This window comes from Chaetodon auriga, chromosome 2 (genome assembly GCF_051107435.1).
Source record: "Chaetodon auriga isolate fChaAug3 chromosome 2, fChaAug3.hap1, whole genome shotgun sequence".
NCBI lineage: Eukaryota > Metazoa > Chordata > Actinopteri > Chaetodontiformes > Chaetodontidae > Chaetodon > Chaetodon auriga.
The window spans coordinates 18,888,769-18,913,318 of NC_135075.1; the positions used below are offsets into that span (position 1 = coordinate 18,888,769).

Here is a 24,550-nt window from a genome sequence, read left to right on the forward strand (position 1 = left end):
AAACAACTGTATTTCAAGACTTGAGGAAAGTATTGAGCGATGGACAAACACGTTATTGGCTTTGGTCTTTTCATGGGATTGTTGACAACAAAATATATTGAAGAACAGCAGATTTACCCTTGAAGTGAGCCAACAGCCAGTTTTTTAGACATCATCTTAAAAACCGTCCATTTCTACTTATTTGATGTTTTTTCACAGGGTTTTATTATTGGAAGCCTCTGAAAGGGCACTCAGTCATCATCCATTTAATGGCAGAGGAAACAGTTGGAAACAATAAGATTTTAAATAGAGACGAGAGACGAAGAGGCAAGAAGAATGAGAAGGTAGAAATATATTTTGTGGCTTGGTTGCTTGACAGCGATGCCGCTCTGGCACTGATGTACCAACAAATCTGATCTGTGATGCAGCTTGATGTGAGGATCTGTGGGTGGTTGTGACTTGCCGAGGGAGGAGAGAGATTAATGACACACAGACTGACAACTGCACCTCCGAGGGACGAACACAGCAACACAGAAAAAAGGCATGAATTTCTTCCTCAGCCCAGAGGAAGAATTGATGCTTTGAGAGCAGGAAGGGATGAGGATATATAGCAGAGCAGCTTACTGCGGGTGTTTGAACTGACATAAATACAGCGGCAGGATTGCTAAACCCACACCCTGTTTGCATTTAAGACACACACACACACACACACCAGATAACGATGCTAAGGTGACACCATTGTGCTCATTCAACAAAGTTGTGACTGTGTCCATGTGCAGAGTGACTCACCATGGTGAGCTCAGCCTCCAGCTCTTTGACCCTGTTCTCCTTCATGTCCATCTGAGATCGCAGGATGTTGGCCTGTTCAGTGGCTTCTTTGGTCTGCCTCCTCAGGTCCCACTTCTCCCTCTCCAGCATGTCCTTCTCCTTTGCCAGGGCTTTCACTGCATCCTCGCTCTCCTGAAGAACACACAAACACACACAAACAAGGACATGGTTAATCCCTGCCAAACACACTCCGAATGATGAATGGAGCTCCACATTTGAGTCAGGGAGCATTTCACAGCTACTTTGTGTTATAATCAATGTCAGAACTACTATGAGACAAATGATTTTAGGGATGGCAGTAAGAAACTGCTGCTGCAGTATTGGTTCTAAATTTAAGGCATGGCCTGACTGATGCTGGATTTCTGAGGCAGATACTGATATCAATATTTGAGAGTTTTTAAGAACTTTGATACTGACATACCAGCCAACGGCTTTTATTTCACATCAAATTAATAAACTTTAAGTGTTCCTTAAATTTGTTCTTTGCTAAGAACTGCCATCAATATATATACCCATATGGTTAACACTTTACTTTAAATCCCCCTATTTAGCATTTATAGCAGTATATAAATTAAATTAAGGGTTTATAATGTGTTTGTGCACAGATATAAAGACATTTCAGGTGTTTATTAGTGTGCAGCATTTCTCAAAAATCACATTGTCATATAACTGTGTCATTATCTGTTTATACACCAGCGCTCATGTACAGTATGGGTGTTATTTACACAGTTATTCACAGTACAAATACGCCATACTGCATTATAAACAATATATTAAACATTACATACTGCCTGTAACTTTTTTCAGTGTTCTGTGGTGGCATCATTAAACCACATCAAACATGTCTATTCTGCACTCACATTTCTTATTAGCCAGTTTTACCAATAACTACGTATCTGCAATAAGCCCACACTGATCACTGGCTGGGCCGGTGTTACCTTTCGGTGTTGATCATAGTTGCGTATGAATTCTCGCAGCTGCTCTTCTCTGCTCTCCAGTGTTGCGTACAGCTGCTGCATCTGACTCACCAAGTCTGCCTTCTCCACTTTTAGACGCTTACGGTCAGCTTTCATGGCTGCGACACACAGACAGACACATTCAGACGCAGCATATTACATGAGTAAAACAAGGAGCATTTTAAACAGCCAGTTCTGCTGTCAGACTGAGCAGGACGAACCATATGTCAGTGAGAGTTGGCTGCCTGGAAATCAGAAACGAGGCTTTGCCATTGCAGCAGGGAGCCACTAGGTGACACTGTGTCTTCTGTTAGCGAGCAGCTACAGCTGGTGTTTTTCTTTTCTTTTCTTTTTTTCCCAAAGAAAATGATGTAATCATCAAGAGATAAGTGGCACAGTGGCACTTATTCATTCATACATGGAGCTGTTTCGGCTGACATGCGGAGACTTGGCTGGCTCACGCCTGTGAAGACCATTTGGATCTGATTTCTTTCATCTTCATTCTCTCCCAGAGATAACAGCCATGATGCAACTGGTGAGGCTCGTTGGAAGCAAAAAATAATAGCAATGCTTTCCTAAGAGTCCTCGCTCGATAGAGGGGCAAGACTGGAACCTGCACTTTTCATAACTACACACATATATCACTCAGGAAGCATTCCTCCTGTCAACGCTCAGCCTCGTCATATTTTACTCTCAACTTTCAAACCTGTTTCGCAGCAGTTACACAACACAGAGCTTGCAGTTTACCACCTGCGACTCCCAGAGCAGAGCTGAGAACTTCACAAAGCAGTCCTGTTTATCTATACTAAATGCATAATTTTGCTTTTCCTTCCTATTTTTTGATGCAAGCAATTCTACTTAACGTAGGACTGACTTTCCTTTACCCCTCTCCCAAAGATGGGAGCTGTTGAGTTGCATAACGGTTGGGTTTGTTTTCATACAAGAAATGAAAACAATCCAATACTCCATAATCAGCACAGCATTCCCGTCCATATCAATACCACATTAATATTTCAGACGAAAGCTTCTCTGCCGTGATTGATGGATGTTAATTAAAATGAGGTGAACCTGGAGTCTACTTGGCTGCTCATCAGGGACGACGCCCATTTCTGAGACTGAATAGTGTCGAAACACATGCCCACACTGTATACTGTGTCTTCTCTCTGGAAATCACACTGCTGCCATTTGTGCGCAGACGTTCCACACCTCAGGCACATACAAGAGAAAACACCTGCTGGACAGAAATGAACCCTGGTATTAATTTTGAAGACATTGTCAAACAGTATCTTCTTTTTACTGGCACAACATATCTTGTTTTCTGAGAGTAAATCACTGTGGGCTCATGTCATGTGAACTAAACCGGAACAGCGCACACGGTCGAGAGAATGAAGTTTAATTTATTTTAGAAGCAAAGATCTTCATGTGTTCACAAAAAGGCCTCTGGTGGTTTACTACTCAATGCTGAAACTGGATGTTATGTCAGGCTGCAGGAGGAAAGGCGGGGCTTTGTAATAGTGTTTTCAACAAATTTGAAAATGAATCATTTTGTTTTCTCTTGTGCTTTTTTTTTTTTCACTGAGAACAATACTGAAAACTGATGCTGTCTTTGTAAAGCTGGCTCAGGAAAACATCCACAGCATGAGTTTGATTTGCAAAATATGTGAAAATAGGTAAAATAGGTTTTTAAAATTTGTTCAACAAGAACAAGACATTTCAAAATGATGTGTTTGATACTGGTTAATGAATATCTCAGCACTCACTGAATTCAGAGAGACCAAGGGAGGAGCTGCTAGAAGCGGGAGCCGGACATTTGAAGGAGGCAGACTTAATGGCCATATTTAGAGGGTAAGTAGTGAATGTGTAACTGTGAGGATGTATGAAATTCAATATGAAACACAGTCAACCACTTACTGGGAGAAAGCCAAAAAATGACGATGATCTTAGAAGAAGAGGTCTTATTTTGATGTTTCATGCAATCCCATGTGGGAAATGTTTGGAATACAACACATTCTTAAAGGGTGAAACTTCCCACTAAAAGCTCGGACAGCTGTGTTTGCTGTGTATCCGAGGTAGCTGTTGGAAAGAAGGGACTCTGGTGGATTAGGTGAGATGACAAGACCCCCGTGTTGACTCCTGACCTTGTAAGGCCTCCTTGGCACGGTCCAGCTCCTGCTCCTTGTCTCCCAGCTGCACGCGGAGCTCCGTAGCTGAGAGCACATTGGCGGAGCAGCCTCCCTGGGTCTCCTCCAGGTCCTTACTTAACATGTCCTTCATTTGCCTTAGCAGGTGGACCTCCTCTTGAAGCTGGGCCACCTCCTCCCGCAACAGCACTGAGGGAGAAGGAGAGAACGAGTTAGGGGAATTTAGAGTATGCAGAGGAAGAGGAATGAGGAACCTGAGAGGGCAGAGAATACGAAGAGGAAAAAGACACAAGAAAGGAGATAAAAAGTAAGTGGGAAATGAAGGAAGTAGTATTAACATCTGGAATTAAAGCGAGAGAGCTTGATTGTGCAGCACATGATAAAAAAATCTAGGCTCAAATCAACACATCAAAGCCTCTCAAGACTCACTGCTCCCCCTCAGCTGTGGCCGCAGGTGTTAAAGGATTGAGATAAATGCTGAGTGACAGACTCCAGCAAGGGTTGTGGGCAAGTGAGAGACAGCAGTCTGATAAAACTTAATAAAATATCAGTGACACACGCTCTTGCGGTGCTCCTCAGTGCTGTGTTTTCCATCTGCTGTGAAATGCCTCCCAACCCTCGGGGTAAACAGGCAAGCAAACAGAAGCAGGAAGTTAAGGAGAGGACACAGCCAACTGAGGAGTGAGCTAATGGCCAGAATGAGGACAGACAGGATGAAATAGATTAGAAGATGTCTTTCATGGTTAGCGTTTTAGTCCAGTGAGGGGACTCTATACCAGCACCAAAGGAACAATGTCATAATGATTCATATCGCACACATAAGGGTAGAGGGTCTGTCTCAGCAGGATGGAAACGTTTCATGAGAACAGAGACTAAAGACATACAAGCAGCCAGTGATGACACATTTGTAATTCAACAGCTAAAGTTATGATACCTCAATATCATACAACCTCAATTCCACACTGTGATGCTGTGCAAAACATTAACAAAAGCAGAAAACAATCATTTGCAAATGAGCTGTGTTTACTGACAACAGTTTTACGCTGTGTTCCTGAGTCCGTGTAGTAACGTCCTTTATACAATCATGTGCTCACAAAGTGGTGAACCTCGCTCCATCCTCACTTGTGAAAGACTGAGCCTTTCCAGGATGCCCCTTTCAACCCAATCATGATACTATCACCTGTTACCAGTGAACCTGTTTAACTGTGGAATGTTCCAAACAGGTGTTGTTAGAGCATTCCTCATCTTTCCCAGTCTTTAATTGCTCCTGTCCCAACTTGTTTTAAAAATGTTGCTGCATCAAATTCTGAATGAGCAGATATTTACAAAAATCAATGAAGTGGATAAGTTTGTATGTGTGTGTGTTTTTTTTTCCACACTACTGAGCCCACCAACCCATTTCACTTTCAAATTGATTTACATTGCTGGTGTTTTGGAAACTGCATATTGTCTCCCCTTCATTCCATTACTCGCACGTAACACACTGGACACACAAGCTACCCTGCACTCCCTGTTCTCCACCCACATGACCCCAGAAACAGCTGGCGGAGATCTGCACTCACACACATGATGAGTGCACACCACTAGTTTTGCATGTATTTGGTCATAAACCAAACTACTGGAGAAATTTAAATCTGACCTGAGGATGGTGCTGAATAAAAACACAGGGAGTCACCAAAGATCACAAAGACAGTGGATGCACCACATTTACGTAATCCATCCAACAGTTGTTGAGACATTTCACTCTGAAGCACCATTGACAACCTAAAGGTGGCGCTAGAGGGAAAGTCAGCGGATCACCATAATCAGTAGGCTTCATCCTCTGGGGGCCATGAATGTCTGCACAAGATTTCATGACTATCCGTCTAATACTTATCGAGATATTTCAGTCTGGACCAAAGTGGGGAACTGAGCAAGCGACCAACAAACACTGCCGTACCTCGAGTCAGGCTGCTAGCAAGGCTGAAAAAATACAAGTAAAAAGTAGAGTGCTCCCTTAATTTTATGCAGATCCCTATAAGACTATGTAAAATTCAAGAGCAAGCGTGCATGCAACCAAGTGTGTGTGTGTTAGTGCATGTGTGTGTGACTCAGAGAGAAAAAGAAAGAAGGTCTCTGCAGGCCTGCAGCCAGACGTTGAGGGGCTGCAGCAGCTCCGATAAGAGAGGAAGGGACAGTCCATCGCTCTCTGTCGACTCAGGACTATGGAAACACACTGAGCAGCTCTGTGCTGCGTGTGACAGAAAGAGTTTGTTTCTCTAAGAGAGCAATCTTTCATGGCCTTCTCGCAGCCTAAATCCGCTTATTCATCTGTTTACCTACAGGCTCTCCTATATTTGTCGCGGGGAGCCCAGCTGCTGCACGTGATGCCACTGGACACAAGTGTGCATTTCTGAGGTGCTTTGCTATCTGCAACCCTCAACAGACTGTTTGAGTTATCAGCTGCTCTTGCTGCGATGTGAAGGCTGTTAGTCACTGTCAACGCAGAGGCCAAAGCTGTTGTGTTTAGCAAAGAATTTTTCACTTACAGTGATTCTCAAATGAACCAATTTGAGCCCTTTTCACTTATTTGCAGACAATCTATAAATATCTCAGTGGTATAGTATGACACAACATCACACATACAACATTGTTTCATATACAGTCTGCTGTAAGTCAATTAAAAACCGTGTTCGAATTGTGTCTTGACAAGCATTTACAGCGGATTTAGTGAGATGTGTATAATTCACAGAGAAATCAGGAACATAATTCTCCAAAACCCAATTTAGCATTAATTCCCAGCATTATCCCCCCACCCAGTAACATACACAGACCCACAAACAGACACACACAGGCTAAAATACAGACAAACACACTCACACACTGTTTCCTCTTTCAGGTTCTTGCCTCAATTTGTTGGTGGAATCAAAACTTCCCTAAAAGTGTCTCGGAAATGTGTGGAGGGACACAAAAGCTGCTTCACTGACTGGACTTAAAGCTGCATCAATGGCACTGAATGACACACACCATCTACCTACAGATAATTTGCCTCCGCACGCACTGTGTCGCGTGATCTAAAAAGCACTTCAAATTGACAGGGTTCACATAAACCATGCACCGCAGTCCGTGTGCTGTTATCTCTCAGCTCTGACCCTTGAGTGGTTGTGCAGTGAGCTTGGCCAAGCTATCAGTCCTCCCACAGAAGGAGAGAAGCCCACTCTTCTTCTTCGTATTCAGCAGTGGTCCATTCAATTAACTTCTCCTCCAAGCCTCCCATTAGTGTCCATCAAAGCTGGCCAGGACCAGGCCATCACTCCCTGTCCCTTTTACCTTGCATGGCAGAGCTGTCACAAGCCAGCACACGCACACGCACACACACACACACACACACACACACACACACACACACACACACACACAGTGGCTGTACGTGATTTGGCTCGAAAGAAAGCAGAGGCAACGTTCTCTGCTTGGAAAGGTGAAGTGGAGGCTGGAAATGTGTGGATTGGTGATCAAAGACCTGAACTAGTCTCCTGTGAACCGTATGCAGGATTAAAGTGGACCCCATTATATACATGAATGCTCAAAGATGCTTAAAGTGAGCTGTGTTGGAATATTGAGTTTGGACGAGAAGTTAAATTTAAAGACCCCATCCACACATATAACGTTTAATCATCAAAAAATGGCTCCCATTCCTTCTCCTTCATGGAAAATTCCAGAAAATATGAAAATGCAGATGTTTTTATTCCACAGGTTTAAGCGCTGGACACATGATGTCTCCCACTTCATTGTAAAGTCCATTCTCAGTGTGTTTGTGCACTGGAGGTTTCAGGTTCTCCACATCACCATTGTGTGTGCTGAATATTGGACCAGGATTTGCCTCCAAATGATTTGCGATGCCACAGATCGTGCACAGAGGCCTGCCTCTTAAAATCAGATCTTTAATTAGCACAGAGAAAGTTTACACTATTGCACAAATATGATTGTGCACAGTGAAGCTCAAACATTCAACCACAGGAACAAGAAGAAAAAGCACATTTTGACTGGGAGGGGACTGTAAAGTTATTGCTCCAAAACAAAACATTTTATTTAAGAGCAGTTTCAGAATAACTTCTCTTAGTGCATCCAAATTGGTCTTGATTGGCTCTCATCACGAAACAATCATTTTCTAATTTTACAGCAGGTGAACAGACAAACTCTTGCTGAGCTTCACTCAGTAGGTTTGCCTGATGTGAACCAGTGTCTTACATTTCGAGTGCTGCAAGCTTTTCAGACCATGACGCCATCAGTCTCATATTAATTCAGCAGTTAAAGGCTTAAAGGGTCAGTTCAACCAAATGACAAAACATATTTGTTAATATCACACATTTTCTTCCTGTTCTCTAACTATTATCTGGCTACCCTTGCAGGTAGTTTTGGTTTTATGTACAGCTATTGATTATCATTACTTTTATTTATCAATAAGCTGATTATTGTGTTGATTGATCAACTAATTGTTTAGTCTTGAAAAACTGAGAAAAGCTTTCAAATATTTGTAATTGACAGTATTCGGAATATTTGCTTTAAAAAATACTTAAACAATGAATTGATTGTTAAAATAGCTGCTGTTTATTTTTCTGGTGATCAGCTAATTGATTATTCAGATAATTGTTGAAGCATTAAGAAAAATCTTCAGCATCTCTCTCTATAAATAATGTCCCAGTCACTCCGGACAGTCCACACACCTCACTGTCGACAGTTTGGACAGAAAGAAGGTCCAGTGAAAACTGCTGACATGCTGCTCTGTGGATTATCTGTCAGAAAATGTAATGAAAATTGTTTCTGCTGAATTGTTTAAATACATATTTCCAACAGTGTGAGTTCCACAAACAGCAGAAATTTCTGAAAGAAGAAAACTAAAAGTATCTGAAAGGTTAGATACCTTCACCGTGTGATTTGGGTGAACCGGCCGTTTAACTTAACTACAATTCCCAACATGATGAAAAACACTCGCTCAGTGAACCATAACCTATCTGAAAGCAAAAACCATGAAAATAACAAGGAACGTTTGAGAAAGGTGTCAGAAATCTCCTCAGTGACGGCAGCCAACTGCTCTGCCCTGAGGAGTTACAACGTGCATGGCTGGCACTTTTCCACCTCAGTCTCTCGACAATTCAAATCTGTGTAATTTTCGTTAGTACAGTGGTTCCGCTCAGCTATTTCTGTGCAAGACAAAGCCAGAGGCGGCGATGCTGCCTCTCCCTCTCTCAGGTACAGTAACTGATAGTTGGATAACAAGGTCATTCACTATTTTACATCTTTACTACTGTATGTAGACACACAGCGCTGTCATAACTGTCTTCTTACAGAAGACTCCTGTGAACAACCAAATCATATTAACACTGCCTCATTGGGGGAGTCAAGAGCATAAATATGAACACAATGAAATACCTGCTGAACCTTCATAAGGCCTTAACAAATGATCAACCCGTGGCCTTTTTAAAACAGCTGCTCCACTTCTTTCCTCTCATTGCAGTTTCCTTACAGATCTCATTTTATACGACATAATTCTAATATAACGTACACGTATTCATCACATGTCGCATTGCTCTCTCCAAACTCAACCCAAACCTGACACACTTAAAATAAGCTGAAGCATTGAGTTTGTTACCCTGTCATGCAATTGTTGTTACCATGGTTACAGCTTGCCTATTTACCCTGATTACACATGTGTGGGTACCTTGTAAAAAACCCTCAAAAGGCATTGTCTTATAAAGGCTATAGGCAGATAGTTTTAACACACACACGCGCACACACACACACACACACACACACACACACACACACACACACACACACATATTGCGCAATGCCATCAGCAGTTCTAAAATGAAATCTGAATCATGCCGCTGATGATTGCACCACGTCAAGTAAGCTAGATGGACATCATTTCAAAATTTTGGTCTGAACCGACTGATCCCGACGGGCTCGGGTCAGACATCCATCCTCTAATCCTCATGCACAGCATCTGTGTGACAGGCAGGTCAAGGTAAGACAGGAGGGCAGCTCGGGCTGGTTCAACAGCTTCCATGTAGCAAACGTGTTGGCAAACTGCTGTTCAAGATACGATGATGAAAACTGCTGTCAGTGTGCTGCCTAACATAGGCTTCACCATGTTTGATCCTGTGTGATCTCCCTGAGCTTCCATTACACCGTATAACAAGCTCTGCATACCATAAAAACAACAAAACACAGAGAGATCTTCGACTGCAGGATTAGTATAGAACGTTATTATAATCAGTAGGCATGTTTAAATATAGTGCAGTATTGGGAAAAAGAGCCTGAAGGAGTTTTTGTTTTGCTCCTGAAGACTTCTCGCTCTTTCCTTCTTCCCTTTTGGCTCCTGTGGTATTGGTGCAGAGCTATAATATGCTATGCTATAAGGTGGAGAGGAGCTGTGTGTATGTGAGGGGGATGTTCAGGGGAATTGGAGTTAAAGGATGAAAACAGTAATGGCTCTCTACAGAAAGTGCTGAGAGATTTTCTGCCGTAGCATTGCAGGGGGTGCAGCTAATACAGCAGGACATCAAAGCGATGCCATTTAATGGCGCATTTCTCACACAAATTACTATGCAGCAAATAATTAAATCAGCGAACATAAGGACAGCTATATCAAAGTTTTCTTTAAACTAAATTACGAGCAATATGGTAAATGTTCACTGGGGAAAAAGCCGGCAGTACAACAAAAGCTTTTCTGTAACTCGCTGATATGAGCAGAGCTCTTTCAAAACAACAAGGTGTGTCTTCAAAATTCTTCCTCAAAGCCTCAGAATAAAGTACTCTTTCATAAGCTCCTCGTATTGATAAACTTTACCGAGCGTGAACCAATGAAAACATCAAAACTTCCCTCCTGCACAGAGGCTTCCTGTGAAATGGGAAGCATTACGTAAGTGCGTACCTGCAATGCAGTTGATTGTGTTGACTCAAACTGTCAGCCTCCCGGAGGGGAGGCGAGGAAGCACCGTGTCTCTGTATCCACTTGTGAGCTAAATGATATGATGACCACTGGCCCAAATTAGCACCTGCTTATGTTTACCTGCGTGACGCACAAAGTCACATCTTCCTGACGTTCGTACCTCAGTGACTAATTTCTTCTTGAACATGGTTGTTTATGAAATTCCTGCTCTGTAAAAACACAAATTACAATCAGTGATCAGCGTATTATTTACTACATTAATGTTAGCTTTTTATGTTGAGCTCTGCACAGGAAAACCAGCATTAAAGATGGCGGCCAGACAAAGTAACACCAATGAAGATAGACCAACAACTGCAAGAAAAGCGCCGTACAGCTCGTTCTCTTAATTCCTTTATAAGATTTACAAATAAAATTCACTTACTGTTGATTAAACAGCATCATTGTCAAATGATTAGAGGCACCAGAGGATCCACAGGCTAAGAAAATGCACGTCTTCTGCATGGTTCATCTACACTGTATATTGCACATTAGATTGCTCTGCAATTACATCTGCAGGTCTATCACACTTTCATCTAATGGATTAAAATTCTGTCAACTCATTAAGTGATGAAAGTAATCAAGGTTAGACACTTTCCAATTCATCAAATACAGATGAGAGTTTAGGAAACTGAGTGGATGATGCAGAAAGGCCGATCAAAAGCCACTACAGCAGTTCATCACTGTGCAGTTTGGAAAACAAACACCAGAAGGCAAACAGCAGCTTTGGCATCATATATGTAAAATTATCTAATCAGTCATAAGCATATCATCATATTAGTCCGTGTAGTGAAGTGTCTTCCCCTGTTGCTGCGGGATTACTTGATTTGGGTTTGTGTGGGCGTGCGTGTGTATGTGCATACTTTTTCCTGAGTGTGTGTGCGTGTGCTGACAGCTGGCTATTTCTGCAATGTATTATGAGAGGAGCATATGTCTGCTGAGCTCTGGCCTCCACTAATTACAGTATAAAGATCAGTTGAGATTACTGTGGGAGAAGACAGCAGTCTGCTTCAGCTCTTGATTAAACTCATCACGCAGGTAACATGGTCGCCTTGACTGGCAGGAAAGCAGAGCGTGGATTGACTGAAATACAATCCACTGAGGGGCTGAAACGCATCCGTTTCCTTTTGCTGCCGTGCATCGTTGGAAGTGCTACATACTTATTTGCGAGTGCTGACGACTTCATTTGCTAATTTTGGACTAAAAGAAAGCAAGTTATGTATAGATGCAGAGTCTTTGACGAGCACATCCTCATATGACACTCTGTCTCATTTACACTGCACAGGAGAATATGTTTAATAGACTATAGGAACCACTTATTTGAAGATACACATTAATGTCTCATACCTTGTATTTTGTTTTTAGCCATGCTAACAAGGCCCCAGAGATGGCTACTGTATGTTCATCTGTCAGTCCACCAGACTAAAAATATCCCACTTTTGAAGGATTGACACAGAACTTGAAGACATTTGCGGTGCCTTGAGGATGAATCCCAGTGATTTTTGATGATCCCCTGACTTTTCCTCTTGTGCCACCATGAAGTTTACTTTTATGGTATTAGTTGAAATGTCTCGACAACTATGGGATGGATTGTCAAGAGATTTGGCACAGACATGATCCCCTCAGGATGAAATCTAAAAGATGTACCATCAAATGAACAAACAAATATTTGCAAAAATACTGGCATTCCCATCAGCCTCAGATATACTTAGCAAATATTATACTATTATAATATTATATTTTTAGCATGTTAAAAATAACATGGCAAACCTTAAACCTGCGAAAAATCTGCATATTAGCATCGTCACTCTGAGCATTTACTAGCATTAGCATTTAGCTCAAAGCAGCGCTGTGCCTGGCACAGCCTGACAGAGCTGCTAGCATAATTGTAGACTGATAGCCTTCTGACAAAAACAGGAAGCTAAGCTAACAAATAAAAAAACACAACTCTTCTCTACAACTAATCCAACTTTTGTGAAACTGAAAAGTTTTCTTATAAGACCTCATATTGGAAAAATGTCTGTTTGGAGTTGCCCATAAAAGAAACATCCTGTGATCCTGGAGCACCCAGTTTACAACTTAAGACAAAAGGACAGGCCAGATACTCTTTAAAGATTTATGAAAGAATACAATCAAATCAGCATCAAACTTAAAACTGACAGAAAGACCGAAAGGAGGCAAAGAGAGAGAAAAGAAGACAGCCTGAGAGGCTTCACAAAGGCCTCCCTGCTGAGTCTCAAATCACAGCGAGGTCGGGTCAGTGGGTGGCAGAGGTAAGCCACAGCAAAAAGGGGCTTTTTTAAAAATCACTGTCAGGAATATATTTAGCATCTCTGTTGTTAATTTGTACTATAGTCACAGGTGGAACTTGTGCTGTAATGAAACAGAGGTTGTATAGATCTATGTGGCTTGTATAGTTTCGGATTCAACATGCTTATGCTTCAAAGAGCCGTAAAGGCATTGACAAGCCTCCATCTCATACACCAGGAGATTGAAAATAACACTGAGCAAACACTTAATTCCTGATACCTCGACATGCCGAGACTCCGAGCACTGTATTTTCTGCATCCTGAAAAGGCCTTGCATGTAAGGGTCAGGTCGATTTCCTACTCAGGGTATTACACTGCCTCTCTATAATACATACGGGCATAAATAATGCATGTTGCTGGCTCTTAAACTTACCAGAGTATTCACTCCTTAATAGTAATTCATCGCGGTGTACTGCAGATGAAACATCACTCTCTGGTTCAATACATCTATAAAATTCTAATATATATGTTGATCATATTATTGTTTTTCCCCGAGGCTATACAAAAATGCTAGTATGGTTGAAGTGTATGTGTCCTGCATATTATTTGTTTATATGTACATATTTGCTGATGTGTGTGCGCACTGCATCTGTGTGACTCTGCAAGTGTACTCAGTGAAAAGTGTATCTGTGCAAGTTTACAGTATCTACTGGGAGCAGCTTCCATTAATTAATTGCCTGTGGGTTTACATTACAACTGAGGTCAGTGCAAGGATGCCAAGTGCAGATAGCTGTAATTGATTCACACGTTTATTATGTGGAGATTAGGCACACTGCCAAGGATGTGCCACTGGAAGAGCACCGAGAACTTGGACATGGCTGTTTAGATTTCTAAAACGGCTGTCGAGAGCTGCATTTTGCTTGACACCAGTATCATGCGCTGCTCATGGGCTTGGTTTACATGCAGTGAATGAGCCAGTGATTAAGCAAATTAACCTGGCTGACATGACGGCTCCGAACAGGAAACAGAGAGCACTTTGACTTATGTTAACAGAACCATGATAATGAGATGATTTTGTTCAGCATCGGATGTCTGTCAATCATGACTCATTTCAGTGTCATGTCTCAGGAAATCAAAGCGCTCAAGCTGGTTTGCCTTATGTATTGAGTCCTCACACAGTTCAACTGACTTACTACAACCTGTGTCGGGTGTCTGAGTGCAGGACGGTGTGAGGCTGATATTTCATGTATTGAGTTTAAAGGGATAGCTCAATATTTTTGGAAATACATTTTCCTGCTGAAAGTTAGACGAGAAGATCAATGCAACTCTTTAACTTGTATGGTAAAAATGTAGCTGGAGCCAGTTAGCTTTGAAACGGCTAACCTGCCTCTGTCTAAGAGAAATAAAATCCACCTACCAGCACCTCTAAAGCTCACTAATAAACACGTTATATCTTGTTTCCTTAATCCTTACAAAAGCCGAAGTGTCGAAACATGACGTGGTTTTCACGGGGGCTTATGTGTCGGACTACTTCTTGGTGTAGACAACTTCTTGGTGCGGAGTAATAACCTTCTGAAGTCACTGTTTAATACATGAACAAGATTTGTTTTACCTTTAGATACAGTCATTCTAGATGAGTGTCCTTGTTTCCAGTCTTGATGCTAAGCTAAGCTAACTGGCTGTTGGCTGTATCCTCATATTCAGCATGCAGACATGAGAGTGGTATCAATCTTCTCATATAACTCTTGCAAAGAAAGTGCATAAAGCTGTTCCCAGAAAGCTGAACTATTCCTTTAATTACGCAGAGTGTATGTTGTTAATTCCCCATTAATAAGTCCGAACAAATGAATATATTTTGAATATTTGTAACCATGTCAAGCGGGAAGAAATGTCTCAAAAGGTTGACCAGAGAGCCCTCAAACTCTTGTAGATTTCACAGTGGCATAGTCCTGAGCTCTTGTGGATTTAGCAGGAGCATGTGTCAAAGTCTGTAAGCCCATAAATGCGAACACTAGAATTGGGCTTCAGTGTCTACATAACACTGGCTGATCAGAGCAATCAGCGAAGTGGTCGAGGTCCACGATGTCGAGCAACTTGTGTAAGCCACAGAGGAAAATGCCACAGGGCCTGTTGTCCTTGTTTTGAATGTGTAGCGGGGACTAAACATCTGTCAGAAACAGCAGGATCTGGTCTGTGGAGAACTGGAAATCTACACGATTTGATACACGACCTCCCTCATGTCCCGGAGCATTGCAGAATAATCCCCCAAGCTGCAGGAGGCGCCTGCTCTGCAGTTAGAGCTGCTACTGAAGCGTGTGTGGGAAACTTTAAAAGCCTCACTGAAGAGTTTAAATCGTGTGAAATATGGTGATAAATACCTGTTCTGAGCTCTTTAATATTACTCGTCTTACATGATGACGATAATTAAGAAATGGTCCTTGATTAGCTCAGAATAACTACAGCTCACACAGAGACTGGAGAAAAGGGTACTGAAAAACAAAAGAGAAGAATGTGCCACATGTTGTCTCTTATGGTCTTGTTGAAGGACTTAAGAACAAAACTGAGATGGTACCATCTGTTTGTTGCAGCACAATCTGTCAAACTCATCATTTCTGCAGTTTTGAGCGGTGATCTCAGCATGCATCAGCCGCAGTAGGAGTCACTCAAAACACAGTGAGATCGAACTTTATACATTCATAAATCACCGTGACACACATGAGTACATATGAATGAGTAGATCCACACACAAACATAAAAAAAAAAAAAACCTGCTCATGACATCCAAGCAGAAAATAAAGATTCTCAAAGACAATTATCTCTCCCTGGGGATTCAACAGACTTCAAATAGCTACAGTGTCTCCGAACATCTTCAATAAATCAACCAGAATGCATCTTCACACACTGGGTAATATGTCTGCTTCCCACATTAATCCAAACACAAGCGCCAAAGTAGATATTATTGTCCCTCAGTGATAGTTTCTCTCAGATTATTCAAGCTTTAGTATGTCTGCTGAGCTACTGAAGTCTAGTACTGCACTGTATCTGACCAAAATACCCCTCCATTCATTTACAATGCTTATAGAAGATTAACAGATTACCATGTTATCCATATGAACATGTCGTATTTAGGTCAGCGTTTAGTTCGCATACATCTTAATGAACAATAAGACTGGGATATGGAATAGATTTAAATAAATCAGCACTTAAAGCGAAAGGCTTTGTCAAAGAATCGATGTACAAAAATAAAACATGTAAAATAATCCTCAGTGAGATCACTGATTATTGTTGTTCACATATACAGTACATCGTGGTGACGGTACTAATGACACCATATTCTATAAAACTAAAAGCAGTAAAACTCCTGTATTGATGATTTTACTGAAAAGCAGTAATCGAATACTCTATAAATACTCCTGCAAAACTGTTACATTATTACATGCTGTATATATCATATGAGACTTCAATTATTGACACATTAACTTGTTCTGTGATCAGTGTTATAATGTTGCAGCCGACTGAGGTTGGACTAATTTTGACTGCTTCGCATTGAAGATGAAACTGTTAGTTATTAGATTAATCCATTAATCAATAAATTAATTGATTGGCAGAAACCTAATTGCCAGCTGTAACTGGACAGTAGCATATTTTTTGACTGTGTAAGCAAAATGGAAAAAATGATCTGGTTTGAGCTTTTCAAATGTGGGTAATTTGTGGTTCTTCTATGATTAAATGAAATGAAATGGAATATCTCTGGGTATGAGTATATTTGCCAAAGAAAACAAGACTGTTTAAAGACATCAGCATGTGCTCAGGGAACAGGGCATTTTGTCACTATTTGCTGACTTTTTATAGACCATAAAATTCATTGACAAGTTCAGGAAGTAAGTGATTAATCAGTAATGAATGTAATAGTTTGCCACAGCCCTACTTCATATGCGGTTGCCTAGTTTAATCATAACAATGCACTATGTTTCATACACTGATATGCAGTGTGGTAGAAGTGTTAAGTGGCACTTTGAACCTGTACTTAAGTGCAGCACTTGAATAAATGTACTTTCACCACTGTGTATGTATCACAAAGTCTTTCCATGACCAACACGAGGAGTTTCTTAACGCAGAGTTTTGGTCATAACACTCAAATTCCTCTCACACAATCAATGCAGGCGATCGCACACATACACACACGTGAACCTGAGCCTGCTCACACACCTCCGAATTCAAGGCCTATTCCTCCAGCACACACGAGCAACGTCTTCCCACCCCTCTCTCTCCCTTTCCATCTGTCACTCACCGGCCTTTCCCTCCTTCTCCTCCTCCTTCTCGGACTTCATGTCCTCCTTGGCACAGGCTCCGCTTGGCTCCACTGTCAACTGTGGTGTGAGCTCTCATAGCAGGTGGAAAAAAAAACGAAAACAGACACACATGTATGCGTACAGACCAGTGCACACACCATTCAAACCAACGCACACAATGCACCACCACAGACGGCCGCTCCCAGCCCTGCTCGCTGAGGCTCCACCCAGACAGGTTACTAGGAAGTCGTCCCCTGAGAGCCACTCAGCTGCATTTCCCGATCCTTTTCTTCCTTCCTGTCCTCTGTGTGCTTTCTTCTCTCCCACTTTCTATGTACCTGTTTAGTGACACGCCCTGTGGCGGATAGGACAACTTTCACCCCACGCCCACTCCTGCTTTTCATCTTTTCCCCTCCAGTACACAAGCGAGGTGGAGGGGGAGGGGAATACAAACTGCACCTCAGGCCTCAGGTAATAAACCAGGTGAGTCAGTGGAGCTCTCACTCCACCTGATGGCCGAGAGCTAGCAGAGGACAGCGTGTGCAATTACGCTCGGCGACTGAAGAGAGAACAATACACCCGTTTGTATGAAAGCTTTGCACTCTGAGCCCACAGCGCCTTTGTAGCCAACATGAGTTTACATTACTCACTTCCTGAATCTGAATGTGTGTTTTGGCCGGAGGAGGCGGGAATGTAAACTCTGAATAAAAATGCTGCTAGTATAAACTTCAATATACAAGTCTCAAAAAAAGGATCACGACAGCACGATGACGTGATATGAAGTTCATGCTTCTCACCCAACTGCCTGAGCTCTACACACTGAGATTGACTCTCCCATGTTATCTTTAACCCTCCAGGGATTTTTGCATGGACTTCTTCTTCTGGTGCTGAGTAATGACAGACCGTGTCAGGTTAAGATGGGAACTTGGATGTGTGTGGACACAGTTACAGAGTAAATAAGGTTAAGGCTGGTCCACTTTGTCTGGCAGGGCTCTTTAGGCCTGAACCCCTGAGGCGGGTACAGGTGGTATGAGGAAAGTAGATATGGCTGCAGCTGAATTAATTCAGCCTGCAGAGCTCAGCTAGATATAAACTTATAATGGAATTTTTGGTTTACGAGCACTTGAGCAACATATCGAGCATACTAAAGCACAAGTTTAAGCATAATGTGTGTGTGGGGGTCTTCTGTGCAAGAGTTAAAACCTCTTGCATTGAGAGACGTGACAGCAGTTCAGAGTAAGCATGCCATTTGTCCTGCCTGTCAGAGGTTGACGCTTGGCGTTTTGGCTCCGTCCAAAGATCAGATGTGCTCTAACCAGATACTTGTCACATGAGGCAATGGATCTGTCAATCACACGCTGACACCTCAAGGATTACTGCCAGGCTCATTTCTCTCTGACTGATCAGCTCTGAGACAAAAGACTGAAATGATAGCTGTGCCGTGGATGCAATTAACGCCTCATTGGAATGCGTGTATTGCAAGTGTTTTTCTGTGCTGGCCTTCGCTGTCGTATTACATCTATAAATGGAGCCAAAATATTAGACTCTGACGACTTTTACATTTGCTAATTATCCCCACTTAGATTCAAATCTGAACTTGTCTGAAAGAGTGACAGCATTTCACATAAATAGCAAAATTTTGACCAAATGCAGCACTTCATAATTCCAAGGTCACGCTGCAGCCTGCCTCTCAGCCACACTGAATCGTATTCACGACATTGCTTTTATCCTGACAGTTCTTCAGTCTGAAATTTTCCACTCCTCACTGTCCTTATTCTTCGGCTTAACTCCCTGTATCACTATGTCATTCATTTGCTTTGCTCACATTAAAGCCAGAAGAAATCCTAAAAGCCTTCTTTTTCTACCCTCTGCTCTCCTCCACTGCATTGCTCTCCCCTCTCTCTCAGCTGCACACGGTTTGACCTGTCAGTCTGCATTATCAGTGCTGGGGAGTGTTGATAGAGAGCCGGGACGGAGCGGCATTAAAATATTAGCTAGCCTTGAGAGAGAAGACGAGGTGGAAAAAAAAAAAAAGAGGAGCGAGGGAAGCAGTGACGGGCAAAGAAGGCGAATGAGTGACTGAGGTCACCGCTGTCACTGTCCATTGTTGATGGAAATGACGTGAGGCTTGTCTAATAGCCGCTGAGTCGCTCCGTCAGCCTCAAGTGGCTAGATTGGATGAAAAGATTGGAATTACAATTACAGCTCTCTGGTTTGGGTATCCGCGTGAGAACAATAGAGAATAATAGCAGTCATTACGATGAGAAAAAGAAATGGATACAAGGCTCATAGCTTAAGCAACTATACATGCGATCAATAGACTTTACGATCAATACCTTTTGTGGTGCATATTATTACAGGCTGGTCAGTTTGATTACCGCACAACAGAGATTGAGGGAGACTATTATCCTGAGCCACACAGGCCTCTCTTTAAAACATTTTATTTCTCAAACTGATGACAGTGATTGGCGAAAATAAGAGGCCTTGCTGCGACGCAATAATTGCACATTACAATACAACTGCAGTGTGATAAACTTAAATAAAGCTCCACTCAGATTAAAGCAATTTGCAAAGTAAAATGCTGTGCTCTGGTAAGAAGTCAATCTAGTCTCACAGACTTATGCCAGCGCCTCTGCACTAAGTGCTGGGTGACAAAACGGGTTATTTAGCGGTGATAAATCAAAGGCTGCAGTGAACGGTGAGGCCCTCGTGGCCAGGTACCAAGAACTGTTATCTGATTGTTCTCACACTCTTAGCCTGCACAGGCCTCTGGTCCAGTGTTAACCTCCCAGTCAAGCTGACAGCTCTGTGTCTTTTAACTGCCAGGATAAATCGCTGTGCGCACTTCCTGCTGTCACCAAGGCAACACCTTGTATTTTTCGAGCAATGCCGTACCTTTGCCTAGCGAGCAGTCTGGAGTGCCAAAGTCCATCAGGCTGGATATCTCTGTCGGGTAGCACATGTCTGTCACCACTGTCTTCTGTCTGCGATGCACCGACGGATCTGCAGGGGAGAGACATGAACAATGAATGTAAGTTCACAATCAAATGTTTATTCTTTCAATTCACGCAAACAGGTTGTTCTACCGTCTTGGGCTCATACCAACACAGTGTGTGCACGGTCGTATAGATGTGGCACGCCTGTTAGATCAGCTGATTCACTCTGACATGGTGTCAGTTCGGTACACACAGCTTTCAGACACATTTCAAGCATCTCCTACAAATCACGGCAGTTGTGAATCGGTGTCTCAAAGCAACAATAACACACAAGCTGGATTTCAATCATGTGTGCTTATTCCATTATTTTACAACCCTTGGCAAACTTCACACTCCTTTTTGCCTTTTAGGTCAGCTGCTTTTTCCTTTTTCACACCTTTTCCCTTTTTTTCCAACTCTTCTCCCCTCAAATTAAATCCATCCATTCATGTGATTCCATTATACCCCACTGACCCATTTTTGTGCTCTAAACATTCAGCTAATGACACTGATCAAGGACCTCTGTGAGCTCCGGTGACTGAGGCTCATCTGCTCAACACCCCCCCCCCCCACTTTGAGATTTCTTTGCAGAGTTCAAGAAGAAAATGGAGAAAATCACCAAGGTTCCTCTGTCCACTGCTTACCCTCCATCTCTTTTTCTAAGCGTTTCACCGCCGTGTGTAAAGCATGAAAATACTTAAAGAAAAGTGACAGTGATTACTGGAGGCAGCAATATCCTTGCTGTACCGTGGAGTGATTTTGTAGGGCAGATACTACAGAATTACTAGAGAAATTATTCCCTCTTGAGGAGGGCTTCAGATGCTGCTGTTCATCTGAAATCTTCAAACTGAAAGTGATTGTATACATCCATCTGAGGCTATAAATGATAGAGTCCATGCCGGCGTGACAGACCTCCTCTGCGTGTGCGATGCCGTGTTTAAATTAAACATATTTTCTTGCTTAACCATGAACCTCTTCCATGAGTACAGCAATTGGCATCTACCCTCAGGTGCCTTCTGAGTGGGACCATCTGCACAGCCGCTCTTCCTCAACAATGGTCACAGCTTGCCTCCTAATCTGCATATTTTGACAGTTTCAATTTCATGACCGTATGGTATTTATCTACATCACTGACCTTCCCCTCCCTCCTCCCCTCCTCCATCCTCCTGACCTGTCGATAACTATTTAGGCGTTGTTAAGCTGACCTTTCCCTTGATCTTTAATATGGAGATTGGACAGCGGGCAGGCTCGTGCCCGGTCCACTCTAAGGCTGCTTTACTTAGCACCAACGATAATGAGAGCGAGAGACAGAGAGGACAAGGCCGCTGGCAGTAGGACAAATTCACAGACAATGTATTCAAGCTCTTAGCTGAAGGTGTTGCGCACTTAAAAATAGATGCTAATACATACATTTCATGGCTATAAACAGCTTGGGGAGCCATTTTCTAAAAATGTTGTCACTGGTAAATCAGCAGCCTGTCAAATGAGAAAAATTAACAGTGTCCTTTAATTATCACCATGTATTTGGATATGCGTGCGTCTCCTTGGTGCTCCAACATACTGGTTTAAACAACCTCCCACTCCCAAGGGGTTTTTTAGTGGCCAGGGTCCATTGTATTTCAAGGGAAAAACAGCCTGCCTGTGTCTGTGTCAGTGCTGTAAAGTAAGTGAATGTGCTCTGCAGAGGTATATCCTGAGGAGTGAGCCTGTGTCTGCCACCTCATTTCTGCCTGGCAGAACCTCTGCTGTGGGAGGTTAAAGGTTATGAAAATGATGAGGCCAAGCTGTGCAGGTCTATCTGTAATCTGACTGACTAAAGCAGGCAACACAGACAACAGGCTAACAACCAATGCCAAAACCATCTGCAGGACTACAAACGTCTTTTACAGTTCATATCTCCATCTCTCAGTGAAATGATCTGATGGGACAGAAGCCAATTTTGCTCGGTATGCTCATATTAAACGGTAACCTACTATTAAAGTCAGTTGAAATGAAGCAAAATGGTTTTCTGATACATCCTGAAATGTCCTTTAGCCCAGAAACCCCTGGGGGGGTGAGCTGTTAGTGTGTTTGACTGACGTTTGAGCCAGTGGTCTAATATTGTGAGCTTCTCTCTCAGGATGAAATACTAGCCAAAGAAATGGGCTTTAAATTGATGTGCCCCATTCTGTCAGATGGGAATATCTATCAAAATGGACTCCCTTAAAAGTAAGGTAGGGCACTTTGTATTTCCAGATTTATATCATCTTATCTGATGGAGAGCTCCACCACAAGATCGACTTTAATAGCGCTTTCACAGCAGACATTTTGACATGTCATAACAGGAAAAACACGTGTGTATTTAATAACATTAATGAAGGCTCCACTTAGACGAGGTCCTGGGATTGTGCGTTCTAGCTCACTGGAAAAGCATATTAACACTTAATGGAAAAGAGCAATCACTAATGCTATTCATTCCACCTGTGCTCTTCTTGCTGTAAGTCAAACAGCTAAATCTATATGATTAAAAAAAACATTTTGAATGGCTCTATGCAAATAAGGTCTCCATCTACAGTAGATGCATGGACCCCTTGGGGACCTCAGTGAGATAAAAATGATTAAATGTAAATTTCTCCCTTTTGGTTATTATTTTCCAGCAAAGAGAAAACAAGATATATCAGATCTCTGTTACTGTAGAAATAAATATGCATTTTTATATCAGTTGGACTGCAAGATATTATTATAAATCTTAAATTAAAGAGGCTTCCTTGCAGAAGACAGGGGAAAAACACAGCGCTGACAACCTCACAAGGGAAAACACCTACTAGTTATTAATGAGAATATGCTGAGAGTGTGTGACTGCAGAAACACCCCCCGGTGTGGTAGGAAGTCAGAGAGGCTATTCAAACATCAGACACAACTTCCCTCCCTAACTAACGCTCAGCTGAGGGATGCAGACATGTATGGGACATGATGGAAATAGGAGACAAATGCTCAGTGGGAGTCAGAGTGGGTATTCAAGCAGCAATAGGGGCCAACTATCAATGGTGTGCAGACAGCTCGTCATTGCCCACCCTCAGCAAACCTTTAATTACACTGGCATTCAGTCCGTCACGCAGGCGGCAGACACATTCATTCCTGTGTCAGTCATTGCACCGGAAAGGAGCATCACCACGCTCCTGTGGAGTCACAACAGCCTGAAACGCAGTCCTGCTGAGTGCACGGCTGTAACAACACTCAACACAAGGCTGTGTGCGTCGCATCATTCTGAGACAAACCTGCATGGGTACCACTTACTGATAATTTACAATGGCTAGAAACATGCTGCTATTATCAGGCCATGAATTGTGTGTAAAAGAGCAGGCTAGCTTTGAGAGGTGATTGGCGCTCAGAGCAGTCCCGGCAGAACAGAAGGTCACTGTAGTGTTCATTGTTTCCGCATATCCTCATCCACTAAAAGGGTTTTGGTCTTTTTCAGGGGAGGGGAGCTCGAGTGTTGATTGAGGGTTGTGGTGCAGATTACAATACAGCAATTGAAAGCCTCAGCAACAGATACTGAGGGGATTTTTTTTTAATTGCTTATTTTATATACTCAGCAGAGAGGGATGACAAAAAAAAAAGAAAGTACTGGAACAAAAAGCTAAAGTAACACTGGGACCAAAAAGGGAGTTGAGACATTTTATGGGGAAAATGTCTTAATCCTAAAATGTAAAGCCATGAAGAATTTAACCATTTTCTGGGGTGCACAGTAATTATTCCCCATTGGGAAGACAATAACCATCGTGTTAAAATTTCTATTATTTCCCCTCATGCATTTAAATTGACACAACATAATGTGCGAAGAATTTGAAACACTATCTAAATGGAATTTCACAGCAGTGCTGCCAGTGAATGAATTAACAAAGCTAAATGACGAGATGCCTTTTGGGTTTCTAACCTTTGGCACAAGAGTGAGCCAGAAAACCTCGTCTGGTTACATAAGACAACGGGATTGAGTTTGGTTGAGATATTCAGTGTGTGAATATTTCACAGGGGGGAGACTGCTCATGCGTGACTCCAACGCTCAAAGGTCCCTTCTGGTATTATCAGGCACACACACATGGGGCTCATTGAAATCCCAGCATACTGAAAGCTGACGAGGCACTCCCACTTTACTCTGCATCTCCACTGGCAGGTGTCAT

At 42.4% G+C, this 24,550-nt stretch overlaps 1 protein-coding gene across 6 annotated transcripts in view; it reads right to left on the reverse strand.

The window, feature by feature from the left end:
• kaznb (kazrin, periplakin interacting protein b) overlaps positions 1 to 24,550 on the reverse strand; it is a 111,334-nt gene that overhangs the window by 9,930 nt on the left and 76,854 nt on the right. For 5 of the 6 annotated variants that reach the window (XM_076760566.1, XM_076760559.1, XM_076760574.1 and 2 more), the window contains 4 exons: positions 20,311 to 20,418; positions 3,902 to 4,093; positions 1,746 to 1,882; positions 769 to 939 (listed from right to left, as the gene is read on the reverse strand). In XM_076760566.1, the coding sequence (XP_076616681.1) occupies positions 769 to 939; positions 1,746 to 1,882; positions 3,902 to 4,093; positions 20,311 to 20,418 (608 nt within the window). Of the gene's footprint in view, positions 1 to 768; positions 940 to 1,745; positions 1,883 to 3,901; positions 4,094 to 17,414; positions 17,505 to 20,310; positions 20,419 to 24,550 lie in introns of those variants that run through there. The other variant, XM_076760584.1, reaches the window with a different exon arrangement.